General features: G+C 40.3%; 1 protein-coding gene across 2 annotated transcripts in view; it reads left to right on the forward strand.

Annotated features, from left to right (window-relative positions):
• Positions 1-17230, forward strand: part of Dyrk4 (dual specificity tyrosine phosphorylation regulated kinase 4) — a 48002-nt gene that overhangs the window by 25443 nt on the left and 5329 nt on the right. For both annotated transcript variants that reach the window (XM_047551315.1, XM_047551317.1), the window contains exons 6-12: positions 1680-1843; positions 4324-4460; positions 4790-4930; positions 6799-6937; positions 10802-10883; positions 13182-13354; positions 15402-15462. In XM_047551315.1, coding sequence (XP_047407271.1) covers positions 1680-1843; positions 4324-4460; positions 4790-4930; positions 6799-6937; positions 10802-10883; positions 13182-13354; positions 15402-15462 — 897 coding nt within the window. The remainder of the gene's footprint in view (positions 1-1679; positions 1844-4323; positions 4461-4789; positions 4931-6798; positions 6938-10801; positions 10884-13181; positions 13355-15401; positions 15463-17230) is intronic.

The raw sequence follows: 17230 nt of genomic DNA on the forward strand, positions 1-17230 counted from the left end.
AGCTGACCTATGTTGGAGTAGTCAACTGATCAAAATGAAAGAAGTAGGGTAGGTTTACCCTCTCACTGAAACAGTATGATCAAGAGGCTGGGTAAGAGTAAGTACCAGCATCGTGCTGTTCGCTTACCTACCTTGGAACTGTGCCAAGTAAGGGTCAGATGCATTAGTGCAGACAGAGGGCACTGTCTCACTGCCTGGGGAGCCCAGACAAAAGGCTCCTGTCAGGGGAAAAGGGGAAAGTGAGGCGTGAAGAGCTAGGGGTGGAGAAGTACAGAATACTAGTCAGAGTAAAGTGCCCTGACTGCTCCTCCTTTCTCTTGACAAAGGGGTCTTGGCAGAGGTGCTTGAGGCAGGCCTCAGCTGGGGCCGATGGACTCTGAGTGGGGGCTCCTGGTTAGACAGGCTCCTGTGTATTAGAGAGTCACTTACCAGGGCAGCTCAGCCCTCAGCAGCAGCTCTGGTCAGACTACAAGTTTGGGCTGTGCACCCAGTCTGGTGTGGGAGGACAGCTGCCCCCATGAAGCCTGCCACATTAAGCCTGTGTAACTGCCTGTTGTGAGATCTGAAAGATCACACACACTCCTCACGAGGTTCAGAGATTTCATGACCTCTTAGGATTCAAAGGAAGAGAACCAAAGTCCACTGAGCACCTGGTATATGCCAACACTGTCCATTGCTCACAACTCTTCTGCCATAGTGATGAAATTGAAATTGTTGTCCTTTCTTCTTAAATGATCCCAGGAGTGACCCCCCTGCGAGGAGATGATTTCAGTTCTGAGTTCATTATGTCTTCAGAGAGATGGTATCTGCCTCCTTCTATCTTGGGTCCTGATTCTTCCCTGTCCTTCGAGCAAGGAACATACCTTATTTAACTTTGACATAACTGCTCTCCAGGGGTATGAAGGCAGTGGTCATGTGACCTGTGTCTTTTTTTTTTTTTTTCTTTTTCCTCACAGTTCAACTTTTTAGCAGTTTGTCAGGTAACATGGTTCCTCCTCCCCTGCTCCAGGTTTCTTGTCTCTGAGTACTCTCCATTTTATTCAAGTGTGAATCTCACTCTCCACCTCTCTTCCCTTCACCCCTCATTGATCTGTCCCATGTTGTTTAGAGAGGCACTGACAAGCATTCCCTTAGTGATTGAGGTTTTCGCTGGCTCCCCTGTAGGCTGGAGCGGGAGTAACTGCTGGACTTTTAAGGCTTCATTTATGTCACCTGCCTGGTCCTGAAAACTTGCAGTTTTCAAACCCTCTCAAAATAGACTATTTGTGTGACCTGATTCCACATGAACTTGGGTAAATATCACCTTAAATGATATACTATTGTTGTTATGGACTCTACTTCTGGATTTATTATTTTTAAAGTATTTATTATAATGATAATAATAATAATTATTATTATTATTATTACCTATTCTGCAGCAACTCAAAGCTCTTTGGGCACTAAATTCTCTCTTTTCCTGTTTGTACTTTCCTCTTGAATTTTTTGAAATAGTTACAAAACCTTGGCATTTATCCTTGCTACATTTCCACCTGGTAATATTCTGTGTTCATGATCTCTAGGAAACCACCTATTTGAGGAAAAGTCTCGTGAACTAGAAAAGACATCACATCTTCTGCACCTTGGGTAAATCCCCTTGTTGTCTCAACTTAACTGACAATTGTCCTGTTTTTTTCACATAGAAGCCCTAAAGAGTTTTAAGAGTCAGCTGTCTCCTTATGAGCAAAGTGAAATCTTGGGCTACACAGAGCTGTGGTTCCTGGGACTTGATGCTGAGAAACTCAATGTGGCTCCTGAGAAATTCAGCAAAACAAGTTTTGATGATGAACATGGCTCCTATCTGAAGGTGATGAGGGAGGGGTTCACAGTGACCTCAGGTGGCTTGGGCACAATAGAGAGTATGGAAAGGAAAATGAAAGGGGATATTTTATAATGCTTTGAGCTGAGATATCAGGAACTAGGCATTCCAAAGGATGTTAATAGGTGCTAAACCAAATAAATACCGTGTTTAAACATGCAATTTAGTATGCAAAATCTTCTAACAGAATGGTGATTTTCTTGAAGGGTATTTGGGATAACAAGTTTGCATCCTGAGTGAACTCCCACAGGCTATTCTCTTGGAAAAGATCAGTCTGGAGTAAGATGCGGTAGCCTCTATATCCCCTTTTTTGTCTCCTTCACACAGGCCCATTCATGGACACTTTTCTGTTTTATAGCAGATGTCATTCCCTCCACAGACAAGAATAATTTTTGTCACTGTAGTCCCTGGTGCACAGTGCTTCTCTACATTCCATTTTCCAAAAATTGATCACAGTGACTCCTCCTGTTCTGACTGTGCCTCTGGAGATCCCAGGGTAATGCCTCTTCCCAACCTGAGGGTGAAAGCTGGACAGTGATCCTCTCTTCCTAAGTTGGCTGCATGAGTGACACTTAGTCCACCAGGCTGTGAGCTGTCTGGACTTTTCTGAACATTTCTTCACAACTTAGTTTTAAGATATGAATCTACGATGGCTTCGTAGAAGAGACAGATTTTCTTAATACCATGTGTCTCAAGTTTTGCTGTGCACATAAATCACTTTGAATTCTTGTTAAAGTGCAGATTTGTATCCAGCAGGCCTGGGGTGGGACCTGAGGTTTTGCATTTCTGAAAAGCATCTTGGTAAAGCCCATATCACAGGTCCTTAGATAACTCTTCAAGAAGCAAGGATGTGATTTTATCACACAGTCTTCATCTAGAGCCCTGGTTTTCAACAATGTTAGGTCAAGGATCCCTTTTGGTGCCCATTCCAGAAAAATCAAGCTGTGCATGTGCAATGTTTTGGGGGATTAATGAGTACTTGGTTAAGAATCTTCAATATAAACATTATCTTCAAATCAATCACATGTCCTCAACCCCTCCCTCCTTGCTCCTTCCTTTGTTCTGTCCTACCTGAACCTGGAGTCTTTAGGAAATTTCCTAGGGTTGTCAGTAATACTTTTATGTGAATTCACAAGAACTCAGTTCCTCAGTCTCAATTCTTAGAGAAGTAGAGTTTTGGTGGGGACAGAGGGGTAATGTACATTTTCCATAAGCTCCAAATCTTTATCCCTATTTCGTTCTAGTACACACACAAATAAAAGATGTGTACAACCCAATTCCTAAATAAATGACAGGTACATTTTCACATTTATTCTGACAACAAATGTTAATTGTATAATAATTTATTGAGCACTTGTCATAAGCTTGGGCATCTATTAAACTCTGAAAATATAAAGGGAACCATCATAAATGAGTCAAGTAAGCACCATCAATGCCAAAGTTGATATGTAAGCAAGTAATTATAATGCAGCCAAACTGGTGGCAAGATGAAGGTAAGCATAAAACCTTGAAAAATATATATGTACTTTTAGGTCAACATCTGTGCAGATGCTGTCCTATTTTCATGATAGACCTTTACAATCAAACTAACCCTCTCCCATGTGTCAGTAAACAGTTTTACATGCGCAAATTTATAGTCTTGATTATTCTTTGTGAACAGTCTTCATCTTCACACATACAGTCACAAACCAACCTGACATCTTGTACACACTTATCCTTCACCTCTTTCAATCTCATGATTGCAACTCTAGAAAGCAGAGATCACAGAGCCTGAGGGTCCTTAGAGATTATCTTATCCAGATTCTCATGTTCATCTTCACAAATGAGGTCACTCAAGCTCAGAGTACATAAGTGCCTTATTTGAAGTCACCTAGCTAAAGCCTTTAATGGAAAATTTCCTGTAGTTTTAACTGAACACTTGTTTCCTGGTTTCTAGCACAAGGATAGTCATGGGTGACTCTGGCTTTTAGGAAATATTGCTCCCACCAAGAAAGATCCTGCTAACTTTGGAAGAGGACTAAATATGAATAAGTCTAAAGAGGACCAAATCTGGTCAGGAAGGGGAAAAGTAGACATAAAGACTTCTCTGATTGATGGAAGGGGCAGATATGGAACCCCCACAAACTGGAGCTAATGCTCAATTTGAAGAATTGAAATGTCCAAAATAGAAGGGACTTTCAATTTTTGTCTAGCCCCCTTACTTTGTAGGTCCTAAGAAAGACATGCAGGAGACTAGAGGGCTGGGATTAGCACCCAACATTTCCAAAGACCTGGGTGGAGCCTGTGGAACTGCCCCTGGTGCCACATTGTGGTCTTGGATTCACTCAGTCACCTAAACATTACAATAGCAGGAAGAAGGGTGGGAGTTCAGAACCACCCCCTCCAAGTACTGACCCATGATCTAGGGATGGGGATCCAAAGGTCCTAGGGTCTGGCTCTTTTCCTCACCACTGGTCTGGCTTCTGCAGGTCCTGCATGACCACATTGCCTACCGCTATGAGGTTCTGGAGATGATCGGAAAAGGGTCCTTTGGACAGGTGGCCAAGTGCTTGGATCATAAAAACAATGAGTTGGTGGCCCTGAAAATCATCAGGAACAAAAAGAGGTGTGGCTCAATGGATGACATAGGCCATAGAAGATGGACTGCTTGGCTTCTTAGCTTCTTCAGGACGCCAAACCTTTCTGACTCTGCCTCTTCCTCTTATATTTCTCTTCACTTTCCTTTTCCTATTTCTCTCTCTCTTCATGTCTGAGTCCATGAAGGGGCAAAAAGGAAGAAAGAGAGTGGACTTGTTAGTGCTTTCCGCCATGTTAGACATTTTTGTTGGGGTTGTGGGAGGGGCTGAGAACATGGGTTAACTGCTACAGCATGACATGACACCTGTGTTTCTGTCCTCATTCCTCACCCTACCTGCCACTCCCCAATCACCTCAGATTTCACCACCAGGCCTTGGTGGAGCTAAGGATCTTGGAAGCCCTCAGAAGGAAGGATAAAGACAACAGCTACAATGTGGTACACATGAAGGATTTCTTCTACTTCCGCAATCATCTCTGCATCACCTTTGAACTCTTGGGGTCAGTGCTTTATCTTTTTGATTCATTTTCTTTGGAAAAGTTGCGTAAGTGACAGAAGAAAAACTTTGAGATCAGAAAACTAGATTTTTCTGGATATGAATATCTAGTGACTGATGTAGATATAGCAGCAGCATAGTTATCTAGAAGGTCCAGGAGTGAGGAGAATGGGACCCAAAACTGAGGTCTCATCCCTTTCCTCAGTAAACCTGTCACCTGCCAGCATACCCATGTTGTGCTTCCCTGGTACTGAGTACTGAGTACCAAGTAGATGGAAAAACCAAAACAAGGCCTCTGCCCTCAAGAGCTAAACTGAAACATGTTTAAAAGGACTGGTTTTTAAACATAAGAAATCAGGGCATATCCCACACACTGGCTTCCCAACTCTAATGGGTGCAGAGGTTGAAACCTAAAAGAACAGGAAGCTGGGATGCTCAGAGTGGGAAAAGGACTTTGATTCTGAGTAAAGAAGGACAAGAGCAGATATTTTGGGTAAGAGAGCAGAATCTTGATTTAAATAGATTGGAATCATCTGGGTGAATATTAGAACTGAAAAAACATTCTAATTGTAAAAGCATACTAGTTTGATTATTCTTTCCTCTGAGAAATCAGTATGATGCACTTTAAATAAACCCAGAAACCCAGAAGATATTTAACAAAGGAGAAAAAGCAGGAGTGAGTCCTTAGAAGACTTGTGTTACTGGATTCCCTGAGTTAGTACGTGGTGCTTCCATGACACTATCACCGATGGTGAGGTTCTAGGAACTGGCTAAATTTGATTGAGAAGGAGTGTGGGCACTCCGTCGCTGTCTCTTGTAATTACATGATGTCGTCTGCCCTACAATGTGCAAAGGTAAATTATCTTCTGAGGAGCAAAACAGACAGTCTGGGCTACTTTTCTTGACCTTTAATCACAGTGCAGTTAGGACTTCATTGTACTTAAAAAGGGCTCTGTGAGGTCAAGAAAGATGTTGTGTGGAGGGAGAATACTAAGCCCAGTTAGGTTGGGAGTTGCCCAGGGTCACAGGTCAGGATGGCACCAGAGCCAATTCTCACTTCCCTCAAGAATGAATGGCTTTCTGAATACCACCAGGATTAGATAATCTTAGAAATGGGAGAATAGGAAGAGTCTCCCAGAGGTTGATGCAGAGTCATTTCTAGGTCCTTCTCTTTCCTTCCTATCTTCATCTCACAGTTCACACAGAGGTCACAAACTGGCAACTTACAAACAGGTTTTTCTTTGTTAAAAACTTGGCGTTAGTTTCCAAGACTTGTAAGTTAGCATAGTTCATATAATTCAATATGCTTTTATGTAATATTTTAGAATTCTGCTACTCTGGAGAACTGAGGATTATCTGGCAAGAGCCAACCTTCATTACAGCAAGGCCAAAGATGGGACCAAGCAGCCACATTTGTCTTTGATAGAGTAGCAGTCCCTCATTTGTCTTAGCTCTCATCAGCCGACCCCCTTTCCCCATACTTGTCAGGAACCTGCAATATTTAGACAGCCTTGTTAGGTCAGGGCAGGAATTAATTGGTTGAGTGACTAGTGGGTTTCCAGTGTCCTTCCAAGGATCTGAAGAACTACGACTATTGTAGAAATTTGACCCAATCTCGGAACCCAAACATATAACAAAGTACTTACGTGACCTCGTCGCATAAGAAATCAGGGCATATCCAAGAATCCAGATGGTTGAGTGCCAATCTGGGTCTATCCTGAGTCAGTGAGAAGGCCCAGCTTATCAGAAAGAAAAACCCTGCTCCTGGTCTGAGTTTTGCCTCCTTCTGGAAGGGATCCAGATGACACATAATTGCTTGTAGGTTCAAACTTAGATAATTTTTATACTCATTACTTTTTCTGTCTTTCTCAGAATCAACTTGTACGAGTTGATGAAGAACAATAGCTTTCAAGGTTTCAGTCTATCGATAGTTCGGCGCTTTACCCTCTCCGTTTTGAAGTGCCTGCAAATGCTTTATGTAGAGAAAATCATCCACTGTGATCTCAAGCCTGTGAGTATAACCTCTGTCCTGCTAGACGAGCGGGTTCTTACCACTCCTTAGTGGTTGTTGGGGCAGGCAGCATGGCCAGGGCTTCCAGAGTGGCAGCCTAAAAGTCCCTGCTTAGTGGCTAAGTGAGATGCAGAAAGACTTAGGCGCAGATATTGGAAGGGACTAAGAGAGTTGTAGTGTACTTGAGGTAGTTAGGAACAGGAGAGTCTGAGGGATTTCTTACAGAAGTGGTAGGGATGGGTAGTGGTTGTCTTGAGTATAAAGATGTGCTACAAGTAGTCCTGGGGTCTGGGTTGAACCACTTTGCCCTTTCAATCGTTAGTCACTTATAGTTCTTAAGAATTTTCCCTGGGTTCTAGAGATTTCCCTTGTCTGCTCTGCAGAGGCAGGTGTCATTCAGGCAGAAGGACTATTCTACTATTCTACTCTACTAAGTCCTTAGAGATCCACAGTGTGTTGCTGGGTATGGCACAACTCAGACCTCTTTCTCTCCTCCAGTGGCTGTGCCCTTCTTACTTGTCATGCTAGTATTGCATACTTAGCTCTACAGTTGCACTGATTGCTTTGTTCTGTATCTCCCACTGGACTGCAAGCTCTCCCAAGGTCAGGACTCTTGTCATGTCCCCAGGACCTCACATGGTACCTGTAAGAGTAATGGAAGGCAATAAATAAATGCTTGTTAAATGAGCCAATGATTGCAAATGTGAAGAAGTAATACAGAGAGGTAACTAAGGACAAAAGGTGAGGAGCTGGTTCCAAAAACAACCTGACCCTCACAAGGTAAATATCCCTTAACTTTTCCTTACTCCCTTTTCTGCACCCACAAAAATGATTAAATTTTTTAAACAGTAACTTTCTAAACTGTGGCATAAATTGGGGATGATTGTAAAGATAGAGTTGTTTTCTCATGGCTGATTGGAGTCTCACAAGATGGGGGAACATTGTTTTGTTTTCCACATCCAAGTTCCTACCTTAGCTTTGCAGCTCCAAAGAGTCACAATGCCCATGGTCATTGGAAGTGACTTTCACCAAGAAAATTCATAAGACACTTAGTGGCTAAAATATCAGGTAACAGATTTCCTTGACAAATAGATCAAATACACCAAATATATGCATCCTTCTGGAAACTATACACACAACCAGCAGGGTATTTTGTGAGTGTTGATTCAAGAATTGGGGGATTATTCATATGAACTTCCTGGTTGGTATGAATGAACTCTGACAGCTCATTGCATATATCCCTTCCTTGGACTTCTTTCTACCAAAAACGGAGACAAGAGGGTATGTTAGTCAGTTTTTGGTCCCTGTGACAAAATACCTGAGATAAACTCCTTATAAGGAGGAAAGGACCAAAATAGACAGGTAGATCAATGGTACAGAATAGAGGACATGGACACAAACCCAAATAAATACAATTTTCTCATACTAGACAAAGGTTCCAACAATATGCAATGGAGAAAAGATAGCCTCTTCAACAAATGGTGCTGGGAAAACTGGAAAACTATATGCAATAGAATGAAACTAAACCCCTATCTCTCACCCTACACAAAACTCAACTCAAAATGGATCAAGGACCTCGGAATCAGACCAGAGACCCTGCATCTTATAGAAGAAAAAGTAGGTCCAAATCTTCAACTTGTTGGCTCAGGATCAGATTTCCTTAACAGGACTCCCATAGCACAAGAAATAAAAGCAAGAATAAACAACTGGGATAGATTCAAACTAAAAAGCTTTCTCTCAGCAAAGGAAACTATCAGAAATGTGAAGAGAGAGCCTACAGAGTGGGAGAATATCTTTGCCAACCATACCTCAGATAGAGCGCTAATTTCCAGAATCTATAAAGAACTCAAAAAACTCTACACGAAGAATACAAATAATCCAATCAACAAATGGGCTAAGGAAATGAACAGACACTTCACAGAAGAAGATGTACAAGTAATCACCAGATATATGAAAAAATGTTCAACATCCCTAGTAATAAGGGAAATGCAAATCAAAACCACCCTAAGATTTCATCTCACCCCAATTAGAATGGCGATTATCAAGAATACAAGCAACAATAGGTGTTGGCGAGGATGTGGTGAAAAAGGAACACTCATACATTGCTGGTGGGGTTGCAAATTAGTGCAACCACTCTGGAAAGCAGTGTGGAGATTCCTCAGAAAGCTTGGAATGGAAACACCATTTGACCCAGCTATCCCACTCCTTGGCCTATACCCAAAGGACTTAAAATCAGCATACTACAGAGATACAGCCACATCAATGTTCATTGCTGCTCAATTCACCATAGCCAGATTGTGGAACCAACCTAGATGCCCTTCAGTTGATGAATGGATAAAGAAACTGTGGCATATTTATACAATGGAATATTACTCCGCAATGAAGAATGATAAAATTATGGCATTTGTAGGCAAATGGTCGAAATTGGAGAATATCATGCTAAGTGAGATAAGCCAATCTCAAAAAACTAAAGGACAAATGATCTCGCTGATAAGCGGATGAGGACATATAATGGGGGGTGGGAGGGGCTAGCATTAGGTTTAGGGTTAGGTTTAGAGTTAGGCTAAGGAGAGCAGTAAGAATGAAGGAAAGAAGGGCTGTGTAGAGGGAAAAGAGGGGTGGGAGGGGTGGGAGGGGTGGGGGGGAGGGGAAAAATATAATAAACATCATTACCCTATGTAAACGTAAAAAAAAATAAATAAATTAAAAAAAAAAAAAAAAAAAAAAAAAAGGAGGAAAGGTTTATTTTGGCTCACAGTTTCAGAGGTTTCACTCCATGGTTGGATGACTTCATTGTTTTTAGGCCTGTGATAAGGCAGAACATGGTGTTAAGGAGTCCATAGTGGAATAAAGCTCTTACCTCTGCAGCTGGGAACCAAAGAGAAAGAGGGGTCCCAATATCCCCTTCAAAGGTACACCCCCAATGACCTAACTTCCTCCAACTAGTTCTGGCTCTTAAAGGACCTTTCACCTCCCCACAGTACAGTAGACTGATGATCAAGTCCTCAACACAGGAGCCTTTGGGCTTTTAACATAACAAAGGGCCAGCTCCATCTAGTGCAGGAGCCTTTCTGTTAGGCTACAGACACACTAGAAATTCTTTTAAGGTTTCTACTAATTATCTTTCTTGTATAACACAAACATTCTTTAGAAAAGATACTGTGGGTTAAATTTGGACTTTTAGGTTGTGGTGCCAGAGGCCTCAGACAAGACCTGCTACGTTATATGTGCCATGTTATGTATTCAGTGATCAATTCATCTGACGGGGAGATCCTTGAGGCACAATTAGGACTTTAATCTTCCAACCTCAGCCAGTACACTCTCATACTGAAAGAGAGCCCAGAAGTTCCACCTTGTCATTTGTGACTCATCTGAAACACCAGGTTTCATGGTTTCCCCAAAGTCAGTGTGAGAAAAACAAACCCCAAATTGTTACTTATTTATTTATTTATTTGTTTACTTACTTACTTACTTACTTATTTATGCTCCTTACTGTCATAGCAGTAGGTCTGCAGGGGCATTTAATGTTAGCATTAAAAAATTCTGTGGCATTTGTAAGGCCAGCAAGACACAGAACCAGATGTTCAAGAAGGTATAAATAAACCCACAATCTTCAGGAATTACATAATCAATACAGGGGAAAATACATGCAAAACAGTGAGTAATGAATCCAAAGAAGATGTACACGAAAAGTGAATGCGAAATCAAAGCAGGAGGAGATGGAATATGGAGAAGATGCCAGAGGGGGAGTTTGAAGGTGGTCAGATTAAAACTGGGCCCTGTAGGGGTGAACATTTAAGTGGAGTGCCTTGGGTCACATTAATTTTTATAAGCTTGACATATCTTTTTTTTTCTTTGTGCTAGGAGAATATAGTGCTGTACCAAAAGGGCCAAATCTCTGTTAAAGTCATTGACTTTGGATCCAGTTGTTATGAGCACCAGAAAGGTAAGTTCCTCACTGTCTGAATTTTCCCATTGCATTTTCTCTCCCTTTACACAGAAGACTACCTGAGTTCCAGTCTAGGATCAACCATAATGGTTGCCAGTATGATTTTGAGCAAGGTACTTCACTTCTCTGAGTCTGTTTTCCTCATTCATAAAATGAGAAATTAGATTCAAATACCATAGAGGCTCTTTAAGCTCTTATATTCTGTGGACATGAAGTTAGCAATAAGCATGGAGTTATAAAACTAACTAGATGTTTATCAGAATCACCTTGGGGCTCTGAAAAATTATAATTTCCAGGGCCTCACTCTACTAAATTTCTGAAGAGCACCCAGGAGACTGCACTTTAGAAAATAACTATTCTAATCTTTAGAATTCACTGTCCTAGATTCTCTAGGCTTTGTACTTTTTTCAAACTGCAGTGCAGTAAGTAGCCCTGGAGCACAATTGCATTAACCTTTACCAGACTTGATTTAAGTTCAAATGACTTGGCTTCTGTCAAGTTTGATGTTGAAAACATGGTACCATCCTACTAATGTCTATTTTCTGCTATTTGTCATTTGATGGTTTGGGTACCAAAACCAAAACCTGAACAACACCTCTCCTGGGTTGCTTATGTATAATGTAAGAGACAGAAAGACAAAATAAAAATAAAATAAAATAAATTAAAATAAAATAGGTAGAATGATTAGAAAGATACATAGGTTGTATTAAGAGCACACACACAAAGAGACTTGGGGACCAGTCTTCCTGGTATCAGAGTGAACCTTCTGAGGTTGAAGAAAGGACTAGTAGATAGGTATTCCCAAATAGTCTCCAGAGCCACTTTGGAGAACCAATGTCCTTCATATATTTTTCTATGTGGATGCTATAAGAACTCCATCTAGAAAACAATGTTCCCTATAAAGAACTTGTATGTTTATTCTCTTCAGATATTGGCAACTGTGTAACCTATTAACTACTATTTATCTTGGGCTGTAGGATGCTCAGAACTGAGTTTGCCATTACTTTATCTGGCTTTCTGACAGTTACTTCCTCCTTTATATTTCCCCTGACTTTCCTTTTATCTTTAACCATGAGGCAGTTTGGAGTATGGATACTGGAATTAGACTTCCTGGTTTCAAATCCCAGCTCTGTTCACTGAAAGTTGAATGATATTGACAATTCATTTAACCTCTATATGCCTCAGTTTTCTCATCGTTAAAGTGGAGACAAAATAATACCTGCTTCATAGGGCTTTTATAAGAATTGAAAGAATTCATCTACATAAAGCACTTGGAATAGTGCCTAGCACATGTTCAGCACCACACAGGTGCCATTAAATTCATCTTTTACAGAACCCTGTGTATATAAACTTGGCATAGTTTTCAAATTCATTTTGGAAGAGGCAGGGCGTAAAAGTCATTTTTATCAAACATTTATTTTAAGTTGCCAAATTATTACATTCTTATAACTAATTTAGACAATAAAGAAGTGATTTGTGGTTCAGTGGTAGAGCACTTGCCTAGCATGTGTGAAGCACTGGGTTCGATTCTCAGCCCTGCATATAAATAAATGAATAAAATAAAGGTCCATCAACAACTAAAAAGCAAAGAAGAAGAAGTGATTACAGGTAATCACAACATAGATATAATCAAAATATCCCATTTCTTTGGATTCCCCCTATCCAGGTAATCACAACATAGATATAATCAAAATGTTCCATTTCTCTGGCTTTAGGTTCCTGAACTGTAAAATCTATATAATATAATATAATCTTCTTTCTACCCTCATTTTCTGAGCTTTTCTTTTAATACTTCATTATATAATAAATGTACATAATATATTGAATATACATTGACTTTAAATTTTGCATTTTCTACAATTCTGATATGCTTCCCCCAGAGCCAAATCACAATACTATCAGAAGTTATATCCCCAAAGTTCATCTGACAATTTGAAAATTTAGTCTATATTAGTTTTATGGTTTGCTTCTTTAAAAGCTTGTCTGACTTAAAATTAACTTGCTCAGAACAATGCCTATTTTTGAAGTTCCTTATCAATAAAGTGGGGATAATATACCTTCATTATAATCAGGTTGCTGTGAGGATTTGATGATGTTTTGTTGGAGAGGTAATTTGACTCATAAGTGTTGGCCAGTTGTACTTTTACCTTTTCTGCAGAGCCCAAAAAGGTAAGAAGATGGGGATGGGGAGTCTAAATTATCAGCCATCCTCAGCTGCCAAGGTATCTTGGAGAGGGGCCTCTGGAGAGGAAGCGATCTTTCTTATACCAGATTTCTCTATTTTTGCTCTAACAGTATACACCTATATCCAAAGTCGGTTCTACCGATCCCCTGAGGTGATTCTGGGTCACCCCTACAATATGGCCATTGATATGTGGAGCCTGGGCTGCATCTTGGCAGAGCTGTACACCGGTTGCCCTCTGTTCCCTGGGGAGAATGAGGTGGAGCAGCTGGCCTGCATCATGGAGGTGAGGAGGAGGGCCTGCGTGGGCTAATGTCCCTGGATGGCTTCAGTCCTGACATCAGGCTGCATCAGACTCATCTAGGGCAGTGGTCTGCATCTTAATTTTTTTCCTTTGGTTAAAGTTTCCGTTAAAGTATTTTTGAAGTTATGTACCCCTTGTACATTGCTGAGATCTAACATTTTTATTATAAATTTAAATAGTTTCAAAAGATGACATTTCACCTTTATTGTAAATTATGACATTTAAAAAATAAAACTGTGAAACCAATCTTTCAATTATATCCCAAAAAATTAAAATAAAAGATACTCACCAAAATCTACCTAAAAAAGTACACAAGTTCTTTAACAGTTGTACCTTTAACTTTGTTCTTTTTCCTCCTTGAAGGAACTTTTTTCTATTCTACCTCCTACACAGAATTTTATTCTAACTTAATATAGTTTTATTTTGAAATATCTTATCAATCACTAAAACTTAAATTTTTATTATAAGCTAAATGTGTAGAAATTTCTTTCTCATGAGATCACTAAAATAGAACTAGTGCATAAATTTGGATAATTATGAGGCATAAAATGTGAACTTTTACTTCATACTGTATTGGGTATATATCTCTTAGAAGAATGAATGGAACTGAGTTTTCTCTTTTTCCAATTATTTTTTATACCTGTATGTGAACATTACTTCTTGCTGGAATGAACAGGCTCAGGACCATGCCATTCCAATACATTGGCCCCATAGGTGTGAGCCCAAGAAGGAAACCTCTTCTAGCTATGTTGCCTCATTCTGTGTAACAACTGAATAGTGATCTATCATCAGAAATTATTTTTATCAACCTATCAGTTGATAAAAATAATTGGAAATTATCTGACAAAAAATAAGTAGTGTTCAATAATGACTTTTGCTCTTTTAACCTGGGAGGACTATTTCCCAATAAAAAGGTTTTACTAAGACTCCTCACAAGATTAGTAATCATATCTTATTATTTTAATAAAGTCTTCTTATAGAGCTAAATTAGACAAAATAGGAAAACAACTAAAAAATTGAAAAATTCACATTTTAGGATTTTCCTGGTAAATAGATTCATATTTTGACTGTGAATCTCTCTAATCAAATGCTAAATTTCTATTTTCTAGATTGTCTCAAAGTTAATCAGACACATGCCCTTGAGAAGTATTAAACATAGATAATTTCATTTGAAGTTTGAAACTAATAATAAAATATTGAAATCATTTAGATGAAAACAGGTAGAAATGGTAACTGTGGTAGAATCAACACTGGCCTGGTTGGGTCTAGTCCTGGTTCTGACTTTTTGGCAAGTCACTTCCTTGATCTGGACTAGAAAATGCGGAAGGGGGTTCAGACTAAATGACTTAGAAGGTTGGTAATGATTTTATGAAAGATCCCTGAACCATTCCTGCTTCCAATCCCAAGGTTAGTGGAGCATCTGGGTTGAGCTTTCCACTGCCCCAGGGCTGACTCAGTTTCCCCTTGACCTCTATAGGGTTGAGAGGCAGGAAGGCAGAATCATGCACTGATTATGACCAGGAACCCACGGCTGAGGGCAACCCATAAATTCCTCTATCTGTGCACCCCTCTAGGTTCAGTAAGAAAAAGTGAATAAGTAGGTCTATACTTTTCTTTCCAAGAAGGAGTCTGTCTTACAAGATATGCCCTCTGGTGATTTGTATCTCCTTTCCCTCTCTCCCTTCCCATTGTTGCATGCTGGGATATGTTATTCCTAATTCAATGCGATCAGCATGTACTGACATTGAGATCTGGCTGCTATTAAGGTGGCCTGCCTCTTGTTGATGCTGATGTCTGTTTAGAATAGCATGACTAGTGTTGAATCTTAAGATATTGAGATAGCCCTGGATTAGGAGTTAAGGGACATGAACTCTGGGTTTGCCATGCTTCTGACTTGATGTCATCACTTAATATCCTTAAGTTCTTATTTATAAAAGGTGAAATGTGGACAAAGTACTACCTAGCTTTTAACAGTCTTTGAGTCTGTGACTCCACCAAGAGTGAACCAACTACACTGTGCTTGTTGAAGGTGCTGGGTCTGCCGCCAGCCCGCTTCATTCAGACAGCCTCCAGGAGACAGACATTCTTTGGTAAGTTTCTCAGGTCTAACTCTTTATCTCATTGCATCTAACAAGGTGTCACAAGTCTTGAAGGTACTTCCCAAGCCCTAAATCTCATATTTTGCTTTTCCCTTGTCCCATACCAAAGGGCAGCATGTGATTAGGAGCTTGACAGGCAATGAAAAGTGGTCCCAGATGGCATGCTGGAGATAAGAAGGGTGAAGTCACAATGGGAAGGGGGGCTTGGCAATATGAATGCACTGGAGCAGAATGACCAGGTTCCCACTCAGAAGATCTATCAGCAAGTGTTAGAACCTCAAAAGATTGTAATGATCTTCTCTTAGAAGTTCTCCCTACCTTCCTAAGCAATTTGTACTCTCAAACCATGCACTGTATAGAAAAAAATCAGAGCAGAAACTTCCTTCTAAGAGTAGTGGGAAATTTCACTACTATATTTTATCATTAATGGGACACTGTTCTTTATTGCCCAAATTCTTCTAATCCCCAAGACCCTTATTGTTCCAGGTTCACTGTAGCTCTGCCATAAATTGGGTAATTAAGGGCTGTCAGAACAATTTTGGTGTAGATGTGTTATTGCTGGTCGGTTATGATTGGGTCATCTGTCTGATTTGGGGGATTCAGTGTGATCTGTAACCCTGTGCTGCCCCTCTCATCACAATTTCCAGACCTTGAATTCTATGGTCCTCTGCCTTTCTATCTGAGTGGTGCTGTACCAGGTGACTAGATGGAACAACAAGGTTCCAACTGAGGTAGGCCTTCCAGGACACAGATCTAAATTCTCTCTGAAGAACCACATAAAGCTAAGGGGTTCCCAGGTAGAAAAGGCCATATTGGCCTTAAGGTTATCAAAGTGGAGCAAAATAAGACATAGGGCAGAGAAGATTCTACAGATAGGGCCTTCCTGCCATCTGGAACGACATTTTTGACAAGCTACTGTTGTCAGGTTAGTTCATAGGCTTAGGCAGGCTATGCCACCACAAGCTTCCTAGCCCTTCCACTCTCATTTTCAACTGAGAGTGACCACAGAATGGATAGGTAAATCACACAATTTTTCTCCACAACTTGCCCCATCAATAGGACAGTCAAAATATTCTCATGCAGGAGTCACTGAGGCAAAATTGTTTCATTTATGCTGGCCAGTGTGTACTGGTTCAGCTATGTGGGGCTTATACTGTAGTCTCCTTCTGTATCATTTGGTAAAACATCACAACTATAGGATTTCTGACCCTTTTCCCTGTACTCAATGGACTCCCCATGATCCCCAAACTGAAAGCTAAAGCTCAGCAAGCAGAGATGTTCTGTGGTCCTACTTCATTCAGTGGTGAAGTGTCATCCATTCTTAGTAGGTCCCAGGCCCTTCCAGTGATTAAATATCTTAAAACATCATCTTTCATTCTATTATTTTCCTTCACTTCACCCCATAATGAATAAAAAAAATGAATCTCTCAAATATATTCTGAGGAATAATTATACAAATAAAGAACAATACAAAAAATCCATCATCTTTCAATTGTGGATAGGGCTTTGAAGACCTTCTCTCTGAGCAAGAGTGTGTCCTAGTTGCCACAGAATGGTTTCCACATACTCACCTTTCTTCGGAGCTGTTAGATGGTAGGCAGAAGCTTTGACTGACTTGCTGATATACATTGAGCAATGGGACTGTTCTTTTGACCTCACATACTTTTCCCACCCACCACTTACATAATTCAACCTTCTGGATTTCTGAAGGACTTAGAGGAAGAAAAGTGGGGATATTGATGTTTCCTCCTGCTAGACA

Source organism: Sciurus carolinensis, chromosome 4, assembly GCF_902686445.1.
Source record: "Sciurus carolinensis chromosome 4, mSciCar1.2, whole genome shotgun sequence".
Taxonomy (NCBI): Eukaryota; Metazoa; Chordata; class Mammalia; order Rodentia; family Sciuridae; genus Sciurus; species Sciurus carolinensis.